The 19,693-nt window shown below is 34.6% G+C and overlaps 1 protein-coding gene across 1 annotated transcript in view; it reads left to right on the top strand.

Annotated features, from left to right (window-relative positions):
* Positions 4,761–19,693, top strand: part of LOC109359306 (transcription factor GTE6-like) — a 16,432-nt gene continuing 1,499 nt past the window's right edge. Inside the window, exons 1-7 of the mRNA XM_019603920.1 lie at positions 4,761–4,932; positions 6,979–7,194; positions 12,703–12,780; positions 13,122–13,346; positions 13,504–13,602; positions 13,745–13,803; positions 19,215–19,365. Of these exons, the coding sequence (XP_019459465.1) occupies positions 4,807–4,932; positions 6,979–7,194; positions 12,703–12,780; positions 13,122–13,346; positions 13,504–13,602; positions 13,745–13,803; positions 19,215–19,365 (954 nt within the window). The 5' untranslated portion in view covers positions 4,761–4,806. The remainder of the gene's footprint in view (positions 4,933–6,978; positions 7,195–12,702; positions 12,781–13,121; positions 13,347–13,503; positions 13,603–13,744; positions 13,804–19,214; positions 19,366–19,693) is intronic.

Below are 19,693 nucleotides of genomic sequence, written 5' to 3'. Positions count from 1 at the left end.
TGGTACAAAACGGCTTGGTACGGGACCTGTACTCTCGATTATTTCCGATTAGGATGTTGGATGGATATTGGTGTAAGGTGGATAATCATGACATATCATGCATACATTATCATTATGGAAGTAAATTCCCACTTGTGAGTTACAGGTATAATGTATTTCTACGTTTATGTTTGTGAGATGGTTATGAGTAGAATATTGATTATATGATTCGATATATTGGTAATGTTGGAATAATTGGCGTTACATAGGTTGATTAGTTAATTGTTTAAGAGAACAATTGATGAGTTTGGTTATAGTACTCATGTAAATTGGATAGTTGTTTACGAGAACAACTGATGAGTTATAATGTAATACGTTATATATATATATATGAACTGATTTTCATATCCGAGTGTAATATTCTGAGTAAGTCCACATCGTCAATGAATTTACGTTCATTAGATGTCTTACTCTCTCTATTTCTTCTTTTCTATTGTTTGCTTTTCGGACGTGTGTTCGTCAGATAGACAGCTTTGCTCAGATTTGGAGCTACCCGTCCGTGATGTTCCAGGAGGGGGCATGAGGAATTGAGGAGAGGCAGTACCCTAGTCTTGGGGTGAGCCACTAGGAGTTGCTTATCATTTTGGGACTTTTGAAAACAAGGACGGCTTCAGTTTGATCATGTCTTTTTTTAGTGTCTATTGGCGATGATTAGTATTTCCACCCATTCTTTTTGGATTTTGTATATGTTAGTGGCGATGTAGTTTCCGCCTTTGTTGATTTAGTTTGTGTGAACTAAAGATGACTTAACCATTTATATGAATTCTGTTATTCAGGAAATTGTGAATCAGGTTAAGTTATCATTCGATAACGATAAGTTGATTTTCCGCATTTGAGTTACTAAAAGTGATGTCCCGGAAAAGGAAGGTTTTAAAAGGAAACAATTTTATACAATCTGTACAATCTCTTTATCAAAAAAAAAAAAATTTACCCATTTTTCCGCAATGTTTTTTAGAAGTATTTTTCGGGGCGTTACAATTAGTCCAAAGCTCATACAGGATTTTGTTAACTACTTTACTTGACACCCTATTAAGGATGTAAACTGCGGTCTTTAAAACTTCCCCCAAAGAGACTATGGTAAGGAAGAATGACTAATCATACTTCTCACCATATCCTTAAAAATTCGGTTTCATCGCTCAACAACACCATTCATGCTAGGTTTTCCTGACATAGTGTATTGCGGAAATCCACACTCTCTGAGGTAAAGCGCAAATTGCCCTAGAATTTGTTCTCCTGATCCATCATATCTGCCATAGTATTCACCACCACGGTCAGATTTGACAACGTTAATTTTCTTTCCAAGTTGAAGTTCAACTTCAGCCTTGAAAGACTTGAAAACATGCAAGGATTGGGACTTCTCATGTATAAGATATAGGTAGTCATACCTTGAGTAATCGTCTATGAACGTAATAAAATAATATTATTCATTCCAGGAAGCCATAGGGAAAGGACCACATATATCTGTATGTATTAATAACATGTTCAAATCTAAATAAACAAGTCATGTAATATATACAAAAACAAGACATGTTCACATAATAGACCCATCACAAGATACCTAGCACAACATCAATTTCTAGTCTTTGGATAGAGAAATTAATTTGTAAGTGATACTCTCAATGTAGAGATCAAATATTAACAATTAATTCTGTTAAACAATAACATTTCTTTGGAGCGACTATTATTCACATGGAAAAAAACTTTACAATTGTTACATATTTATCATCACAAGTATGTTAATATTTGGCAAAATTATGTCTTCCTCTGGGCCGAACACAATTCACATAAATAATCTCATACTCATCTATGTAATTTTAATTAATTTCCACAACAGAGGTTACTTTGGCAACATATTGCATCAATTAATTCAAAATAATTACTAGACAAAAGAATAAGCAATATGGGTCCATTACAACAACAAAAATCTTGAAATTAAAACCTTCAGATTTGGTATCTTTTATGATTAATAAATCTTATCCCACACTATAATTCCAAATCAAAAGATATCTTCGTGCATATTTTAAAATATACAATATAACTTGCATACACATATATGATTAAACCACAATTATCCATAAAACATATACACACATGTTTAAATTGCAAAAAATACTAATGTATATCAAATAATTTTTTGGCACTACATTGTTATACGACTGCAGTAAAAAAGAGAACAAAATTTGTACATAATGGCATACCTCAATTGCATTGCCCAACTATGAAAAAATAAGTGATTTGTTCAAAACTAAACACAAGAAATTGATTCACACTGTTAGTGCATATTCTGACATTTTGTTATGCAAATCATATTGCATATATTTAACTCATATAAATTGACAGAACTTTTCATTCATTTTGAAAACAAGCATTGCAATAATAGTGCGTGAACATCTAATGAGTGCAGGCTAATAACAGTAGGTATGACTCCAAATAAAAATATTAACACATAATGAGAACATGTGTTGAATCCATTGAATTCAACATTGTTAAGATGTAGCATAAATGGTCAATTCAAATATTCCCAATCTTTATGATATGATAGCAGAAGCATAAAATCCCCAAATTAAAATTAGGGTTCATACAAGATTTGGGAAAATACCCTTACTGGAGAATCATAAATATTCATAACCTATGTTTTGATACCACTTGTTCAGAATTCCTTATGATTGATGAAATACCAATCATAGGATCTTGAATCTCATGATTCTCACACACATATACGAAACAAAAGGTGCAGTGTCATACCTGAATCCATGTTCCTGGATGTGCTCCTTTGATCTAGGTTTCTGAAATATGTTTTGTGGTATGATGGTCTTCCTCAACCAAATCCATGATTCCTCTTGGGACTTCCGTTTTCACTTTGATGGGAAGAGGAGAAAACTTAATTTTATTTGGTATATTGTGGACCATAACCTTCCTTATGCGTTAACTTATAGGGTTCTCATTATCCCGTATGAGTTAACCTGATGGGTATCCACCCATTAAGCCCATATCCGTTATCAGCTTTTAGAAATCTAAGATGTGCTAGTAATTAGATCACTTATAATATAACTCCGGAAATAAATAGCTGATATCTTTGTATCAAATATATGATGCCCACCTTAATTAGAAATTATAAATTTCTAACAAATTCTTCTAATAAATTTTCTACAGTTAAATTTTTGGACTTTTATGGTTAGTCTAGGTCTGATACTGCTGACCCTGACCCAAACCACCTTCAATTCCTAACTCCAGCTAAGAGATTGTCGGCTGAGTTAGATTTGGACCTGCTTCAAAGTCATGTCAATAATTCCACTCAATTGTCATCTTCTAAGGTGACAAAACTTATCAAGACTGGATGAGTTTCGATATTACTGTTTGAATTTGTATTTAATAACTTAGCATTCAACCTTTTTTGTTGCATCACAAGTGTGATGTATATGATACACTGATCTGAACTTATGTGACCCGATCTTTTGTTGACCTCATCTCACTAACATGGAAATACAACTCTCCCATATTAGCACAAGACAATTACCAACCAAGTAGGTCATCCTATATATGTTTTGTAAAACCTAATTATGATGGCCAAATCTCTCTTTCACTAGCAAACTTCCAAGTACTTATTAACATTACAAGGTTGCAGTAAGCATGCAACATATTCAAATATAACTAAAAAAATTATAACCTATTAGTCTGTATAATTCTATTTTTATATTATGTATACCTTAAGTAGTTTTATGTTCATTCTTTAAATAACATACAATAAGCATATGACATATTCAAATCTGTAAACACTCTTTTGTAAATAATAAAATGCAGTCGCAATTACATAAAAATGCACATGACTTTATATTAGATGTCAATTATCAAGTTATTTTGTATAATTGTTGTCATAATTTTTAAAATGTTGCGTAAAACATGTTACAAGGGATTCTATAGTTATCGGTTTTACATAATAAAAAAATTTCAATAAGGAATACTTTTAGTTTGACATAAAATAAGAACAAATAACAGTATATCTACTTACACTAGTGTTCACTCATAGTCAATTATACATAACTATTTTAAGAGTTCAAAGTAAGAAGAGATTCAAGATATTGATACATGATAAGTTTGTTCAACCACTAAAGTCAACAACAAATATAGTTTATAAATAAATTTTCCAAAATCTATAACATGCACTATACGTCTTATATAATATTGTATTCTACACTTTTTCTATCATAACTTTATTTATTCAATATAACATGATCTACATCATGCTATTTTCAACAACTCTAATTTATCATTCAAATACATAAAATTATCTTCCATGAATTAATAATCACTAACTTTTTAATTTCAAATTTACTTTTCACTATTTAAATAAATTAATGTAAAACATATGTACTAATACATGAGTATCTTATTAGTTGTTCAATTAAAGCATGTAAGGAAGTAAAAGGTAAAAAATAACTTAACACCACCTAGCAGACTAACTTAATGAGTGGACATATCTCAATCGTTAATAGGGTACCTATACCAAGACACGTGTATGTACCTAAGTTATAAGACTCCTCTCCATTAATGGAAAGACAAATTATACATAAATCGAACATTTTGCTTTAACCTAATACTATATCCAGAGATACCTTATACCACAGGAAATCTTATAATAGATATTTCTAATTCACTTTCTTTCTCTCATCTACACCTATTTAGACCCATTTTGAGTCTAAGATGAACATATTTTTCTAGTTTTTATGCACTTGCACATGTTATTTCCTTTGTTGTTCTTCGTGTCAGATGGAAGCAATTGATGCATCGATTTCAGATGCGAGAAATGCTTCTATCGTAAATCCTGATGGCACTTTGGTTCAAATGGAGGGCTTTAAGCATCGTATTGATGAGATAATTTCAAATGTTGATAAGGCAAGTATTATTTATTAGTTGAAAAACTATTAAGCAATTACTGTATATGATAACTTGTTTATTTGTTAATTAACATGCTCCATAAAACTTTTACATTTTCTTATTCCAAAGTTAGAATCAACACATGTGTTAAGTGACAATGTACAGCTGATGGATATAACCAGATTTTAAATTGCAGTCGTGATTGCGGTTACGGTCACAGCGATTGTGGTCATTGTAGCCGTTGCAATGCAGATTGCGGCTATTGCAGTGTAATTATTCTATAATTAATAAAATATTTTTGAATTCGATACAGTCTGATGTGACCAAATGCAGTCGATGTAGTTGCGTTACGGCTCAATACAGGTGCATCATCGTGGTTCGGTGTCACACCGCAATGTGGTTGTTGCGATCACCGCAACCACATTACGTGATGCTGTCCGCCATTTCAATCTCTGGACATAACGTGTGATTTTATTGGCTTCTAGTTATAGGTAGCTATTAGAGAAGATAGTTGAATATTTTTTTTAAATTTTTGTGTTGCTTCTCTTTAAATGCTTCCCAGCAATCCTATTGTTAGCGTGACTTGAATTTTATTGATTGTGTTTCATGCCGTTTTATTAGAGACAGGATCATTTTTGCTAATTTTGGCATGCTATGGTATGACAATAGGGCATGGTACTGTTTGTTAAATCCAACAAGTTAATGCCGTCTTGCATTATTTAACTTCATGCTATGTGCCACAGCTATTTATTTTGCGCAAAATGGATGATTTGTTGAGTTTGAAGATGTTGGCTCATATACAGATTTATGCGGTCTTATTGCTTAGTTGAATAGTGTGCATGTAATACATGATTCGTGTGCATTTATTTTCTGAGACCCAAAAGAGCTTTAGCATAGCTTGGTCACTGCAAAGTGCAGTCTTCAATAGAGTGTGGTATGTGATCTGACACCAAGTAAAGAGGCTAAGTGCTGCGTGGTTGAAATCCCACCATTCTTCTAATACTTTTAGTCAGCATATAAGATTCTTTGATAAAATTACTTTTTAAGAGTTTGGGGGATATAGATGTAAAGATAAACATATGCTGCCAGTTAAAGTATAGTGGTTTCTGGCAGTAATGTTGAGTGCATTTGGGGTCTGGGTTAAGCCATTTTTGTATTCTCCGTTTGTTCAATTAGTGGAATTTATTTGCTGTCTTTGCCTGGGGACACATAGCCTAAAAGCTAAAAATGCTAACTTTGTTGTCATTGTTTTCTCTTATTATTTTAGTGTTTCATCACTGTATTCCTATTTTGTCAACAAAAATTAGCAACACACATAAATCAAAACAATGCATACATTGGTTAATGATTAGATTTAAAGAACGCAAGCCCTTTTATAGCAGGGATACAAGTTTGGAAATTTTTAGAATAAAGAAGAAAAACGCTGTCATCCCCAGACAAGAATAGGATATGTTTAATTATTTTCATACCTTGGTAAACATGCAAATACAATTTTATTATGCCTTTTTATCAGATGGTGTTATTTGTGCATGGATGGACAGAACAAACAATCATCTAGAATGTATTATCACCAATCGATCCACACACTTAAGAATATATTTGCTCCCAGGAGGAAAAGATTGATTTGATAAGAATTAAGAACCAGTAAAGCATAAGCCTAAGTTTGCAAACCTCTATTATACTGTTGCTTCAAGTTTGATGTGTTTAGCTTCGATGTGTCAGGAAATCATTTACCGTATACAATAATCATCCCAAATAATGGATAGACCAAAAGGTCCAAGGTTTGATTCCTTACCCTTAGAGATACCCTTAGTTATACCAAAAAAACTTATTACATATAAATATTAAAATATGGATGGTTTTCTTAAATCACATAATACTCTCTTTTGATGATTTTAATATTTGATGAATGAAAAATTGCTTTGCATTCATAACTTTGAAAAGGCCTTAACCATGGCTTTAATATGTTTGATTAATCAAGGTGCTGCCTTTTCTATGCTGTATGATGGCTCCTGGTTAAATTTGCACTTCTACAAGTTTTCTTTGTTGTGCTTTCTCTTGCAGCTTGAGCAGAAAGTGCATGACATAGAATCTCTTTACTCGAGCGTGAATAAGAAGCAAACAAATATGCCTAAAGGTAGCTCAGCTACAAAGGATAAAGATAAGGAGAAATATGTTTCAAGTATTAAGAAGCAGCAGCAGGATGCATCATGTAGAGAAGCAGCTGCTTCAAAGAGAATGCAAGATCTTATGCGCCAGTTTGGCTCAATATTACGCCAGGTAATGAACCTATTTTTTTTTTGCTGTTAAACTTTGTGGTGGTATACAGTGGTTGTGGAATATGTCATCTCATTGCATCTGTGTGTTGATTGTCTTTTATATATATATATATATTTATGGTGCCTTGTGTGTTCCATGCATTGTCATGTAATTTTCAATTTCTTTTGCATCATCTGTTACAAACTTACAATTCATGACAATACCAATTAACAACCTAAAATAATAAATTCTCTAGTTTTTCATATAGTAGTTATTTTTGTGCTTATTGTATTCATTTTGTGTTCCTTTAGTGGACTCTTAGTGAAGGCAGTGAAAGGTTTACTATGATGTGTAGGTCTTGCAAACCTTCCTTTCATAAACACTTTTGTGAAGGGGAAACCTGTTCTTTGCCCTTGATATTCCCAAAAAATGGTACCACCGTAGAAACTTAATACTACATGTGGTTAACAAAGCTAGCTTATTAAATTTCAATATTTAAGATATACAGAATAGCTCCAAATGCCATATTTGGAATCTTGTATACTAACATTAGTTTACCCAGTATTGTTATCCTCTATCAATTGTGTCCATTTCACCAAACTCCACAATATCCTCTGGTTCCACCTCCAACTCATATTCCTCATTTAACAATGGTGGAAGAGGTTGAGGCTACTGACTTGGTTTGATGGCCTTCTTTAGGAGAGATACATGAAACACAAGATAGATCTTAACATGTTCAGACAATTCCAGCTTGTATGCTACTGGTCCAATCTTGCTGATGATTTGTAGGGTCCATAGTACCTTGCTGCTAGTTTAGCACAAGGTCTAGAAGCCAAAGACTTCAATTTGTAGGGTTGAATCTTCAAAAACACCCAATCCCCTAACTGAAATTCCACCACTCTTCTATGTTTATCAGCCTGTCTTTTCATATGCTCTTGTGCCTTTATTAGATTCTGTTTAAGTTCCTCCAAGATTGTATCCCTTCTTTGCAACAACTGATTGACTTCTTCTACAATTCTACCTTAGAAGGAAATTCTACAACTTTTAAGAGTATAGGAGGATCCCTGCCATACAAAGCTTTGAAGGGTGTCATCCCAATAGAGCTATGGTAGTTGGTGTTATACCAAAACTCTGCCCAAGCTAACCATTGCTCCCACTGTTTGGGTTTTGGTCCTGCAAAACACTTTAAGTACCATTCCACACACTTATTCACCACTTTAGTCTGTCCATCAGTTTAAGGATGGTAGGAAGTGCTTAACTTCAATTGTGTTCCAGCCACTCTAAACAATTCTCTCAAAAAATTGCTTAGGAAGATTGGATCCCTATCTGAAATGATGGCTACAGGGAATCCATGCAATTTAACAACTTCATTGACAAACAAGTTAGCAACATCCTTGACAGAAAATGGATGACTTAAAGCGTAGAGGTGAGCATATTTGAATAACCTGTCCACTACCATCAGTATAGTGTCTTTCCCTCTGCTTTTAGGTAGTCCACCAATAAAGTCCATAAACACTTCCATCCAAACCTGAGTAGGTATGGGAAATGGTTGTAGTAGACCCCCAGGGGTGAGTGTAGAGTGCTTGTACCTTTGGCAAACTTCACATTCTTCCCCAAACTTTTTAATGTCTCCCTTCATTCCAACCCAATATACACAACTTGCCACTCTTTTGTAAGTTCTGAAGTACCCAGAGTGCCCCCTACAGGGGATTCATGACATTCCTTCAAGATCAAGGGAATTCTGTTGGAGCTTCTGGCTAAAACCAACTTGCCCTAATGCAGTAGCATACCATTCTTGAATTCAAACCCTGCATGAGAATCAGGGGCTACAATGAGGTCTTGAATCATTTTCTGCCATTTGGGATCCTTCTCTATCTCTTGTGTCCAACTATCTATGTCAACCTTGTTTACTAAAGAGATAGCATACATTTCCTTCGTGGACAATGCATCAACCACACAGTTCAGTTTCCTTAGTTTGAATTGTACTTCAAAATCCATCCCAATGAGTTTTACTGCCTATTTGAATTGTTCATCTGAAAACAATCTCTGGTCATTAAGGAACTTAAGGCTTCTTTGGTCAGTTTTGACTATGAAGTGTCTTCCCAACAAATAATGCTTCCACCTCTGCACTGCTTGTATCAAAGCTATCAATTCCCTCTCATACACTGATTTTTGTTGGGCTTTTAAGGATAAACCCTGACTCCAGAATGCTAGGGTTTACCTTCTTGCATAAGTACAGCTCCCAACCCCTTACTAGAGGCATTAGTCTCTACTACAAAAACCTTGGAGAAGTCATGCACTGCTAGTTTAGGTAGATTAATCATAGCTGCCTTGAGAGTCTCAAAAGCTAAAGTAGCTTGATCATCCCATTTGAACCCTTCTTTCTTTAATAAATCAGTAAGGGATCTAGCCTTCCCATAATCTCTCACAAACTTCCTGTAATATCCAGTGAGACCTAGAAAGCCCCTCAAAGCTCTAATGTCCTTAGGAAGAGGCCAAGAACACATAGCTTCAACCTTTGCTGGATCAACTTCTACCCCCACTGCTGAGACAATATGCCCTAAGTATTCCAATCTGCTCTGAGCAAAAGTGCACTTCTTTTGGTTAGCCTTGAGGGAATGTAGTTGCAGTACCCCTAATACTTGTTTAAGATGCTCATAGTGGTCTTCCAAAGTAGGGCTAAACACCAACATGTCATAAAAAACACCAATACAAATCTTTTTAAAAAAGGTTTGAGGACTTCATTCATCAAAGCTTGAAAGGTAGATGGTGCATTAGTCAACCCAAAAGACATTACTACAAATTCATAGTGCCCTTCATGTGTCATAAAAACTGTTTTCTCAATATCTTGTTCCTTCATTCTTATTTGATGATATCCTGATTTTAGGTCTAGTTTTGAGAAGACCCTTGCCCCCCTAACTCATTCAATAACTCTTCAATAATAGGAATAAGAAATTTATTAGGGGTAGTAATCTTGTTAAGTGCTCTATAATCGACACAAAATCTCCATCCACCATCTTTTTTCTTAACTAAGATTACAGGGCTAGAATAAGGGCTCACACTAGGTCTGATGACTCCACCTTGCAACATTTTCAGCACCAACTTCTCAATCTCATTCTTATGGTAATGAGGATATTTGTAAGGCCTTATGTTGGGTATGTCAGTCCCTTCTTTAAAATGAATTGTATGATCATGAGTTCTCTAAGGTGGAAGACCCTGTATGCCCTCAAAAACCCCTTCAAATTGGCTCAGCACCTCTATAATGACCCCTGGAACCTCTGGTTTCCTCACTGGATCCATGCCATCTTCTGAGTATTGCAGCACAAACCCCTCTCCTCCCTCTTTTAAAACTTGCATAAATGCCTTCAAAGAAATTGAGTTTTGTTTAAGGAAGGGTCTCCTCTGATTTTGTGCACCATCTCCCCCTTCCTTACTGTTAATTCCAGCTTACCAAAATCAGCTTTGACCTCACCCATTTCTGCCAACCATTCAAGCCCCAAAACCAAATCTACCTCCTTTAGTCCAAATAGATAAGAGTTCTGGACCACTTCCAACCCTTGCAACAACAACCTCACATCCCTACATTTCCCTCTACATTGGATCTTATGCCCATCCCTTACCTCCACAGTATAAGCAGGGGTATCTTGCACCCTAAGTTGCCACCTTTCCACCAATTCAGAAGAGATGAAATTGTGGGATGCTCCACAGTCTATCAAAATCCACATCCTTTTGCCTTCTATTTCACCTGCAACCTTCCAAGATTTATCGATGGTAAATCCAACCATAACACATAATGATAATTGGAGAGAGTTCAAATTGAGCTCTTCCAATTCATCATCATTCAACCCCTCCCTTGCATACTCTTCCTCCATCACAATCATTCTGAAATGACCATTCTTGCATCTGCGTTCTCTGCTATATGACTCATCACATTTAAAACATAACCCTTTCTCCCTCTTTGCTCTCATTTCAGTTACACTCAGGTGATTAAAGCCCCCCATCAGGCTTTACTACTTTCTGTGGAATTTGCACTTCCAGTACTGCTTGAGACACTACCCACAGAAGATGGGGCAACTCTCTTATCTTCCCATGGTTTAGATTCCACAATTATCGATTTACTAGGCCCACCATTTCTGTTAGAATTAATTGATCTTGAGTAGTAACTAGAGTTAGATTTCCTACTCAGAATCACATTCTTTTCCTCTATCATGATGACTTTCTAAATTACCTTAGATAAAGTAGGATGTTCATATAGCCTAACTTTTGCTCTCACATCTTCTTTTAACCCATTGAGAAAAATGCCTTTGACAAATTCTGGATCTATCTCCTTCAAAGCCCCCACATACTTTTCAAATTCTTCTATGTACTCTAACATAGTTCCTTGCTGTTTTAGAGCTAAGAGCTGTTCAAAAGGGTTATGAACTAATGAAGGTTGGAACCTTCTGATGATAGCAAGCTTGAAGCCTTCCCAAGAAGGTTGTGGGTTACACCTACTCCACCATTGGTACCAACTAAGGGCCTTGCCCTCCAAAGCCATTAGTGTAGCTTGTAATTTTTCCTCCTCGTTGACTTCCTTTTAACATAAAATACCTTTCCAGCTTATTAGTCCACCCATAAGCATCATCACCCGAAAAGATTGGGATTTCTAGCTTTCTCCACTTATCTCTGCCCCAATTTGTCGTCACAACATGATCCCACCAATTCCACTCCCCTCATCGGGGGAATGATGAACCCTAGGCCTCGTCGTGAGTTGAGCCAAGGCTTCTTCTAACATCTTCATTCTGACCTCATTCAATTCAATTCGTATCTTCTGTTCTTCTCTTTCACGACGCAATTCCTCCATTTCTTGCTCCTAATCTTCCGAGTTTCTTGCCATTCCCCGTGTTGACACCATACGCAGCTCCTTCGTGAATGAGTTCGTCACAGGGCACCAAGAATCTTGGTGCTTTGATACCAGTGTTAGAACTGGTACCTGGTGAATTGAGATTAAGAAGAAATTGAAGAATGTTTGGGATTCAAGATCAATGTGATTCTTGAATCTGCAGAACTTTTATTGAATTGTAAGAAGATAGAAAGGATTACAAGAGTGATAGATAATTTGCCCTAGTAACTGAATTGCTTCAATTCGGTTACTTCCCTTTCAAGTATTTCCAAAACTGCCTAATACAAACTCACCCTTCCTTGTTTATACTATTCTGTTACTAACTACCCAAGCAACAGAATATTAAAGTAACTGCCTGCTTAATTCTGCTCCCTATTTCTCCTAACATAGACCTTTGTAATAGGAGGCCTGAGCCTGCCCCTATCAAATTTCCATAAAATATTTGTATATTTCATTTGGTGATGTCATATGTGGTGATTACTACATTTCTCCTCCTAATTATGTGTTACTTTTTATTCTTCTTTGTCTATAACATGTGCCCATGGCTGGTCTGAAGTGTTTAAGTGGTAGATGAGGTTAGCGTAGTGCATGCCTTTCATTCTTTGAATTACAAATTAGTTCTCCAATAATTGGTCATTTTCCATCAGATCACTCAACACAAGTGGGCGTGGCCATTTATGCAACCTGTGGATGTGGAGGGCCTTGGTTTAAATGACTACTATGAGGTATGGTTCATATGTGTTTTCAAATTTATTAATTTATTTCATTACTGTTGCTGACACTCAGAGAGACTTGAGTTTCATTATATTATATTTTATCTGTTTTCAGGTTTTCTTATATTTTTAATGTAATGCAACTCCTTCCTCTTCTCTTAAATAATTATAGTTACTATATAAAGAAAGTGAATGCTTTTGAAATACCCGAGGCATATTTTGTGGTTGTAGATTTGTGATACACTTAATTAACTGACTGATTCTTTCATTCAGCACTTTGAGTTTCAGGTATCTGATTTTTCATTAAAATCTCTTTTTTTGGCCTTTGATCTGTTGTATATGATGCATACTAGGTCATTGACAAGCCCATGGATTTCAGCACAATTAAGAATCAAATGGAGGCTAAGGATGGTGCTGGATATAAAAATGTTCGGGAAATTTGTGCTGATGTGAGGTTGGTTTTCAAAAATGCGATGAAATATAATGACAAAAAAAGTGATGTTCATGTGATGGCAAAAACTTTGCTGGCAAAGTTTGAGGAGAAATGGTTGCAGCTTCTGCCTAAAGTTACTGAAGAGGTAACTTCATTCCATTGTATTCACTGAGACCAATGGTTGTGCAGGATGGAATATATTTACAAATTGAATAAGGTGTCTATTTCATTGTGGATGCTACCCAGATTTCTTTCCAATAACTTTTTGATGCCTCTTATCATCTGGAGTTATTAAATTGTAGGAAGAAAGACGAGAAGAGGAAGAAGCTGAATCACAGTTAGCTATGCAATTTGCTGAAGAAGCAGCCCATGTCAAAACGGCTAGAGACTTGAGTAATGAGGTACTTGTGAGAGTTTTACATACTTATAAAGTGGTTTAATTTGGATTTTTCATGCATATTAGAGTACTTAGAATATGACAGTGTTGATTCTATTAAACAACAAGAGACTTTTCTGAAGTTGTTATACTTTGTATCTTCTCAGCTATATGAAGTTGATATGCATTTAGAAGAGCTACGAGAGATGGTTGTTAGAAGATGCAGGTTAGTTCTGTCACATCATGTATCCTGAAAAATAGACTCAAAATGTGTACTATGGTATCTTTTGGCCTATAATTTTCGATGTTCCAAGTTATGACACTGTATGCATGTTTTGTGCGATAATTCTTTCTACCTTTTTTTATGTGGTGAGGGTGTAGTGGGATAAGGGGTGTTTTTACTCTGTTATTGAGGGCAGAGGTATCTGTTGGAAAAATCCATCCACCAAGGGTCTGTTTGGCGCATGGAATTGGAATTCTACTTCAAAATTATAATTCCTATTCCAGCATTTGAATTGGTTTGGAATTGCAATTCTATGTTTGGGTAGTACAAAGAATTAGAATTCCTTGTTCCAATTTATTGTTTGAATGTAAGAGTTAAAATTGGAAATTAAAAATAAATAATATATTAGTTTAAAATTAATTTAATTAATTATTCAAACAATAAAATAAGGTGAGCCTTAGTAAGGTTGTTTGTCTTGTGACCTAGAGGTCATGAGTTCAAATTCCGAAGAAAATAACTTCTTCACTTATAAGGATAAAACTGCATATATTTACTTTCCGCAAACCCCAAGAGTGGAGCCTCTCTGCAATGGATCCTCTTTTAATTTTTCAGAAATTACAATATTCGTTAAAAAATTATTTTTTTTAAAAATGTAGGAAGATTGATAAAAAATATACTTGAATTAAAAGTTCTATGTGGTTAATAATTTCATGTTTAAATTTCTTTTTTTCTTGTGTTAATGATATTACTTCAGCCTATGACTAGTACATGACTGCCCCTCCCATCAAATGTCATTCCCAATCGAATCTTGACCTCGTAATTTACCAACTCCTTGTTGATTCATGTTTAAAATTATGATAAAATATAATTTCATGTGGGTCTGATCATGTTCAGCATACATGTTGGAGTGGGTATGTGTGACTTTTGCACATGGAATTGGGTTCGTTCGACTTCAATATTCACTTTTTTGCTCACACTACTTCGATATTCAATTTTTTGTTCACACTACTTGTGCGCCATCGTGGGTGATGTACCACTGACTGAAGGAAAGTAGAAGATTAAGATGTATGGAGATAAGATGGAGGAAATGTTTTGGAAACCAGAATTGGAATTTGGGTGCTCATGGTGGGAGTGGGAAACAGAGGTAGGCCGAGCATTACATTAACAAGGGAGGAACGATGGAACATGGCTAGAGAGGCATGTTCCCTTGTTCACGATAGGTAGAAGCAATTATAAATTGTAGAATTCTAATTCAAAGGGTCGAGGGTAGGAATTGCTAAGGGTTAAATGTAGTTGCCAAATAATTCTATGGAATTGGATCTTGGAATAATGATTCCAATAGACATCCAAACATCATAATTAAAATAGAAAAAAATGTATGTATTAACAATGTATGAGTTTTATACACTAGTATTACATCATTCACCATTCATGTTTAATCATCATTGCCTTTTCAAAAAATTAATACAAATTAATGATGAATGACTGACTGTATATAAATTTTTATATTAATGTGTATATATATTAAATTCTAATTAAAATGGAAAGTCCCATTTCCAATTTCTAACTCTAAAGCTAGTGTGATATTAGGAGATTCACTTTATTAATAGAAAATATACTCAATATAATTTTGGTTTCATAGTACATATTTACTTATTTCCTTAATTAGGTCATTATTAACCTATAAATTGTAACCATTGGTTATAGTTTTAAATCAATAAAATTATTATTCTTCTCCTTTCAAGTTAGTATTAGAGAGCATCCAATTTTGGGGCTTTGCTTCCGCACTTAAAAAACCTTGTCATTCTTATTAGTGCCCTTTTTGAATGTGCCTTTCCATGACCACAATTCTACATGTCTTTAGAATCCTTAGTTACCATATGAATACTGTTGTTTGTTTTTTATTTTCAGGTTCACTATGTCTGAAGAGAAACCTATCTTTATTTTGAGACACAATGATCTTCTGATTTTGAAAGGATCATATTGACTAGGTGAATACAACTATCTCCAGTGGGCCCAATTTGTTCGTACTACTCTTAGAGGATGCAAGAGGGTTAATCATATTGAATGAAAGGCCCTTGTTGAACTGACCCACAATATGAAAGGTGGGTTGATGAGGATTATCTCATTATGACCTTGTTTTGACATTCTATGACTCCGAAGATTAGCCGAAATTATGTTTTTTCCTACTTCCCCAGATACTTGGAAGAATTTAGTCGACACATATTCTATTGAAGAAGACCTATCAGCCTGCTATAAATTGGAAAATAAAGTTTTCAATTCTAAGCCGGGAACATTATGGGACCCTTAATGGTGTCGGGATCGAATTGAATGAATATCATAATTTGAAGATGAAGTGTGATGAATACTCTACAACACTTGGCTAAACTCTAAATTTGATCCTATGCGGTTTTAAATTTTGGATAAAGAGAAATTTCGTTCTTTACAGAGGTATTCCACATAGTTCATAGTGAATAAAGTCGGAGGACACGTTGATGGAAGACAAACTAGTTGATGGTTCAACCTTAGCCTCTAGTTAGGATCCCTACAAAGGGACCCACGTCTTATGAACGACCCTTTGTAAAGACCAACCACAACAATTGATGGTACATCACTGTAGGAGGTGTGGTCACTAAAAAAATATGCTTTGAACTTCATGGAAATGATAAAGTTCTTGGGCGTATGAGCAGGTCGAAAGGTGTTTCTCAGACGACATTTGACTTGGAGAATGTGGGTGAAGACCCACTTGCTGAATTATTGACTCTGTTATAGATCACATGACATCCCATTTTCATATTTATAATCCTATTCAACTTTAAATGGATACATCATATCATTATCATTGAAGGGTCCTAAACTTGATTTACTAGATACGATCCATCTCTTTATCCAAGTTGCTTGCTTCATATCCTAAAGCTTTCTAACAACCTTTTGTCACTCATTAAAGATCTAAACTGTGTAGTGACATTTTTCCATTCACATTGTGTTTTTTCAAGATCCTACCACAGGGAAGATGATTGGAATTGTTAAGGAACATGACAGGTTATACTGTCAGTTGCATTTTGGAAAGCAAGTGTAATATCTAATAAAAGGTACCTACTTTCATTCACCTTGTGAGTTCAAAATCTTGGAATTCTTTTCAAATATGGCTGCTACGCAAACGTCTTGGGCATCCTCCCTTTCGTGTCCTTAGGTCCACGATTCTCTATTTATTTACAAAAGTGTCAGTTGAGTCATTTCATTGTGATGTATGTCAGTTTGTTAAACATCATTCAAATTTTCTTTGTAGTAATAATAAAAGTGCTCAACCTTCTAAAGTTTTTTCATTCTGATGTGTGGGAACCTTTGTCCATTTCTAATATTTCTGTTGCGAAATGGTTTATTAAGTTCAAGGTTTGTCAATTGTTTGTCAATTTTTTTTAATATGATTCACGCGGATGTTAACTTTCAGAAAACAAATTTTATCTCAGTTCTCAATTTCATGTTAGAGTAGTAAAGAAGTTGAGTCTTTTAATACCCTCCTATTTCTTCCTCTAATATAGAAGGAGCTCTTGATGCCTTTCCCCGATCCTACCAGTAAAGACAATGATGACAATGATCCAATAGATAATGATAACAATGACCTTGATTCAGTATTAATATCGGTGCACAATAATAACAACAAATTCAAGAAAAAATATAAACGAAGAAGCAAAACCTGTCCAATTGTGTCCACCTTAGGAAGTGCTCGTAATCATGAGTTCAATTCTTATGAACCTAACATTTATGAGATTCCTATTGCATGAAGCAAAGGAAAATGAAATTGTAATAATTATCTCGTATCACAGTTTGTGTCTACAAAAAAATCTTTCAGTATAACATCAAAGTTTTGCTTAAGCTATTAACAAATCAAAACTAGATACAACATAAGGAATTGGTTCTCCAGTTTGAGATGAAGAATCTTGGGAAGCTAAAGTACTTCATAGGTATGGAGGTAGTATACTCGACAAAAGTCATTTTCATTTTTCAAAGGATCCTTGATATTTTGAAAGAGACTGAAAATTAGGATGTAAAGTCACTGGAATTCCTATAGAGCAAATCCATGAGTTTGGGAACAATGAGAAGAGTCTAGAGGTGGATAAGGCCCAATACCAAAGACTTGCAGGAAAACTCATTTATCTTTTTCACACTAGGCATGACATAGCATATCCCCTTAGTATTTAGAAGTCAGTTTATGCATGACCTAAGAGAAAGACACTTAGCTGTGGTGAATAGAATCTACAGTATCTAAAGGCGAGTCCAAGGAGAGGATTGTTGACAAAAAAAAGGAGAGCACTTGTCTATGGAGGTTTATACAAATGCAAATTATGCATGACCAATTGTTGACAAGAGGTCCACCATTGTATATTGGATATTCCTTGGTGGAAGTCTAGTGACGTGGAGGAGTGAGAAGCGAAATGTATTGGTGAAATCAAAGTGTAGAGGCGGAATTTAGAGCCGTGACTCATGGGGTTTGTGAATTATTATGGATGAAGACCATACTAAAGATTTGAAAATAAAGTGTGAAGCTCCAATGAGATTTTTCTGTGATAATAAATATGCTATTAATGTTTTTCACAATCTAGTCCAACATGATAGAAAAATTCATAGAAATAGATTGACACTTTATTAAAGAGAAGCTAGATTGCAGTCTTATTTGTATGCACTATGCCCCGTAGGACTTCAGTTGACATATGTTCTCACTAAGAACTTTCCTTAGAGCGGTTTGGTGATCTTACTTACAAGTTGAGAATGATAGATACTTATTCATTAGTTTGAGAGGGAGTATTGTAATTTAAGGAGATTGATTCACATTAATATTAGAAAATATGCTCCTATTATTGTTTTGGTTTCATAGCATTAATGATGATGAGATTTTAAATTAGTTAAGAGATTTTGTACAAGTTTACTTATTTCGTTAAATAGGTCATTCTTAGCTTATAAATTTTAATAATTAGTAGTAATTTTATTCAAGCAATAAAATTATTATTCTTCTCCTTTCAAGAATTTCATGCCAAATTCTATGCTCCTAACGGGCACTTGGATATTTCATTCTGTTTTGGTTGTTAGTTTGGCCTTTTAAATTGTGAAAACTGAAAATGAGCTTTAAACTAGTGCTGAATTACTAATGTTGAAAAGGAAATCGTCAACGTGTCACCGTTCTTGATCTTTTACCTGTGTCCTTGAAAACTTTAGCCTTGTGCTCAGAAGATATTAAAGCATGAGAGTAATTTTTTTTATTACAAAAGCACTTTTAGATTTTATTTTCATGCTTCCGATAAGCATTATAAGTGCTTTTTGAGTCCATAAGAAACAAAAAACTTGGGTTTGCTGAAAAGAGAGAAAAGCTTTACTTTGTCACTCCCACAAAGCTAAGTTTGAGAAATTGGTTGCAGAAAAATGACACCTGAAGAAAAGAGAAAGCTTGGAGTTGCTCTCACCCGATTGTCGCTGGAAGATCTAAGCAAAGCATTGGCAATTGTTGCAGAAAATAATCATTGTTTTCAAACAAATGTTGAAGAGGTGGATCTTGACATGGATGCCCAGGTCACTACTTATTATGTATATATATGTTTATAGGAAAATTTACATGTATAACTTTTTAAATATTAAGAAACTAGTATTTTTTTTTTCTTTTTTTTCTTTGCCTTGGACCGGTGTTTCCGGTCCAAGGTTTTTAAGAATTTTGTTCTGGTTTTTGAGTTGTATGAGTTATATCAAAATTATAGATTATTATTTGTATTATATTTTTTATTTTGTATGATGTAAACTAAGATTATTCATTCAGTTACATGTATCACTTTGAAACCTAAATTGGTGAAGGTTTTTTGGAATTTTAGATGAGTTTTTTGTTGCATGAGTTTTGTATAATTAG

The sequence above is a fragment of the Lupinus angustifolius genome, chromosome LG11, assembly GCF_001865875.1.
Source record: "Lupinus angustifolius cultivar Tanjil chromosome LG11, LupAngTanjil_v1.0, whole genome shotgun sequence".
Classification (NCBI taxonomy): Eukaryota; Viridiplantae; Streptophyta; class Magnoliopsida; order Fabales; family Fabaceae; genus Lupinus; species Lupinus angustifolius.
The sequence above is the reverse complement of the archived record's forward strand: the minus strand, read 5'-3'. Positions and strand labels throughout refer to the sequence as shown.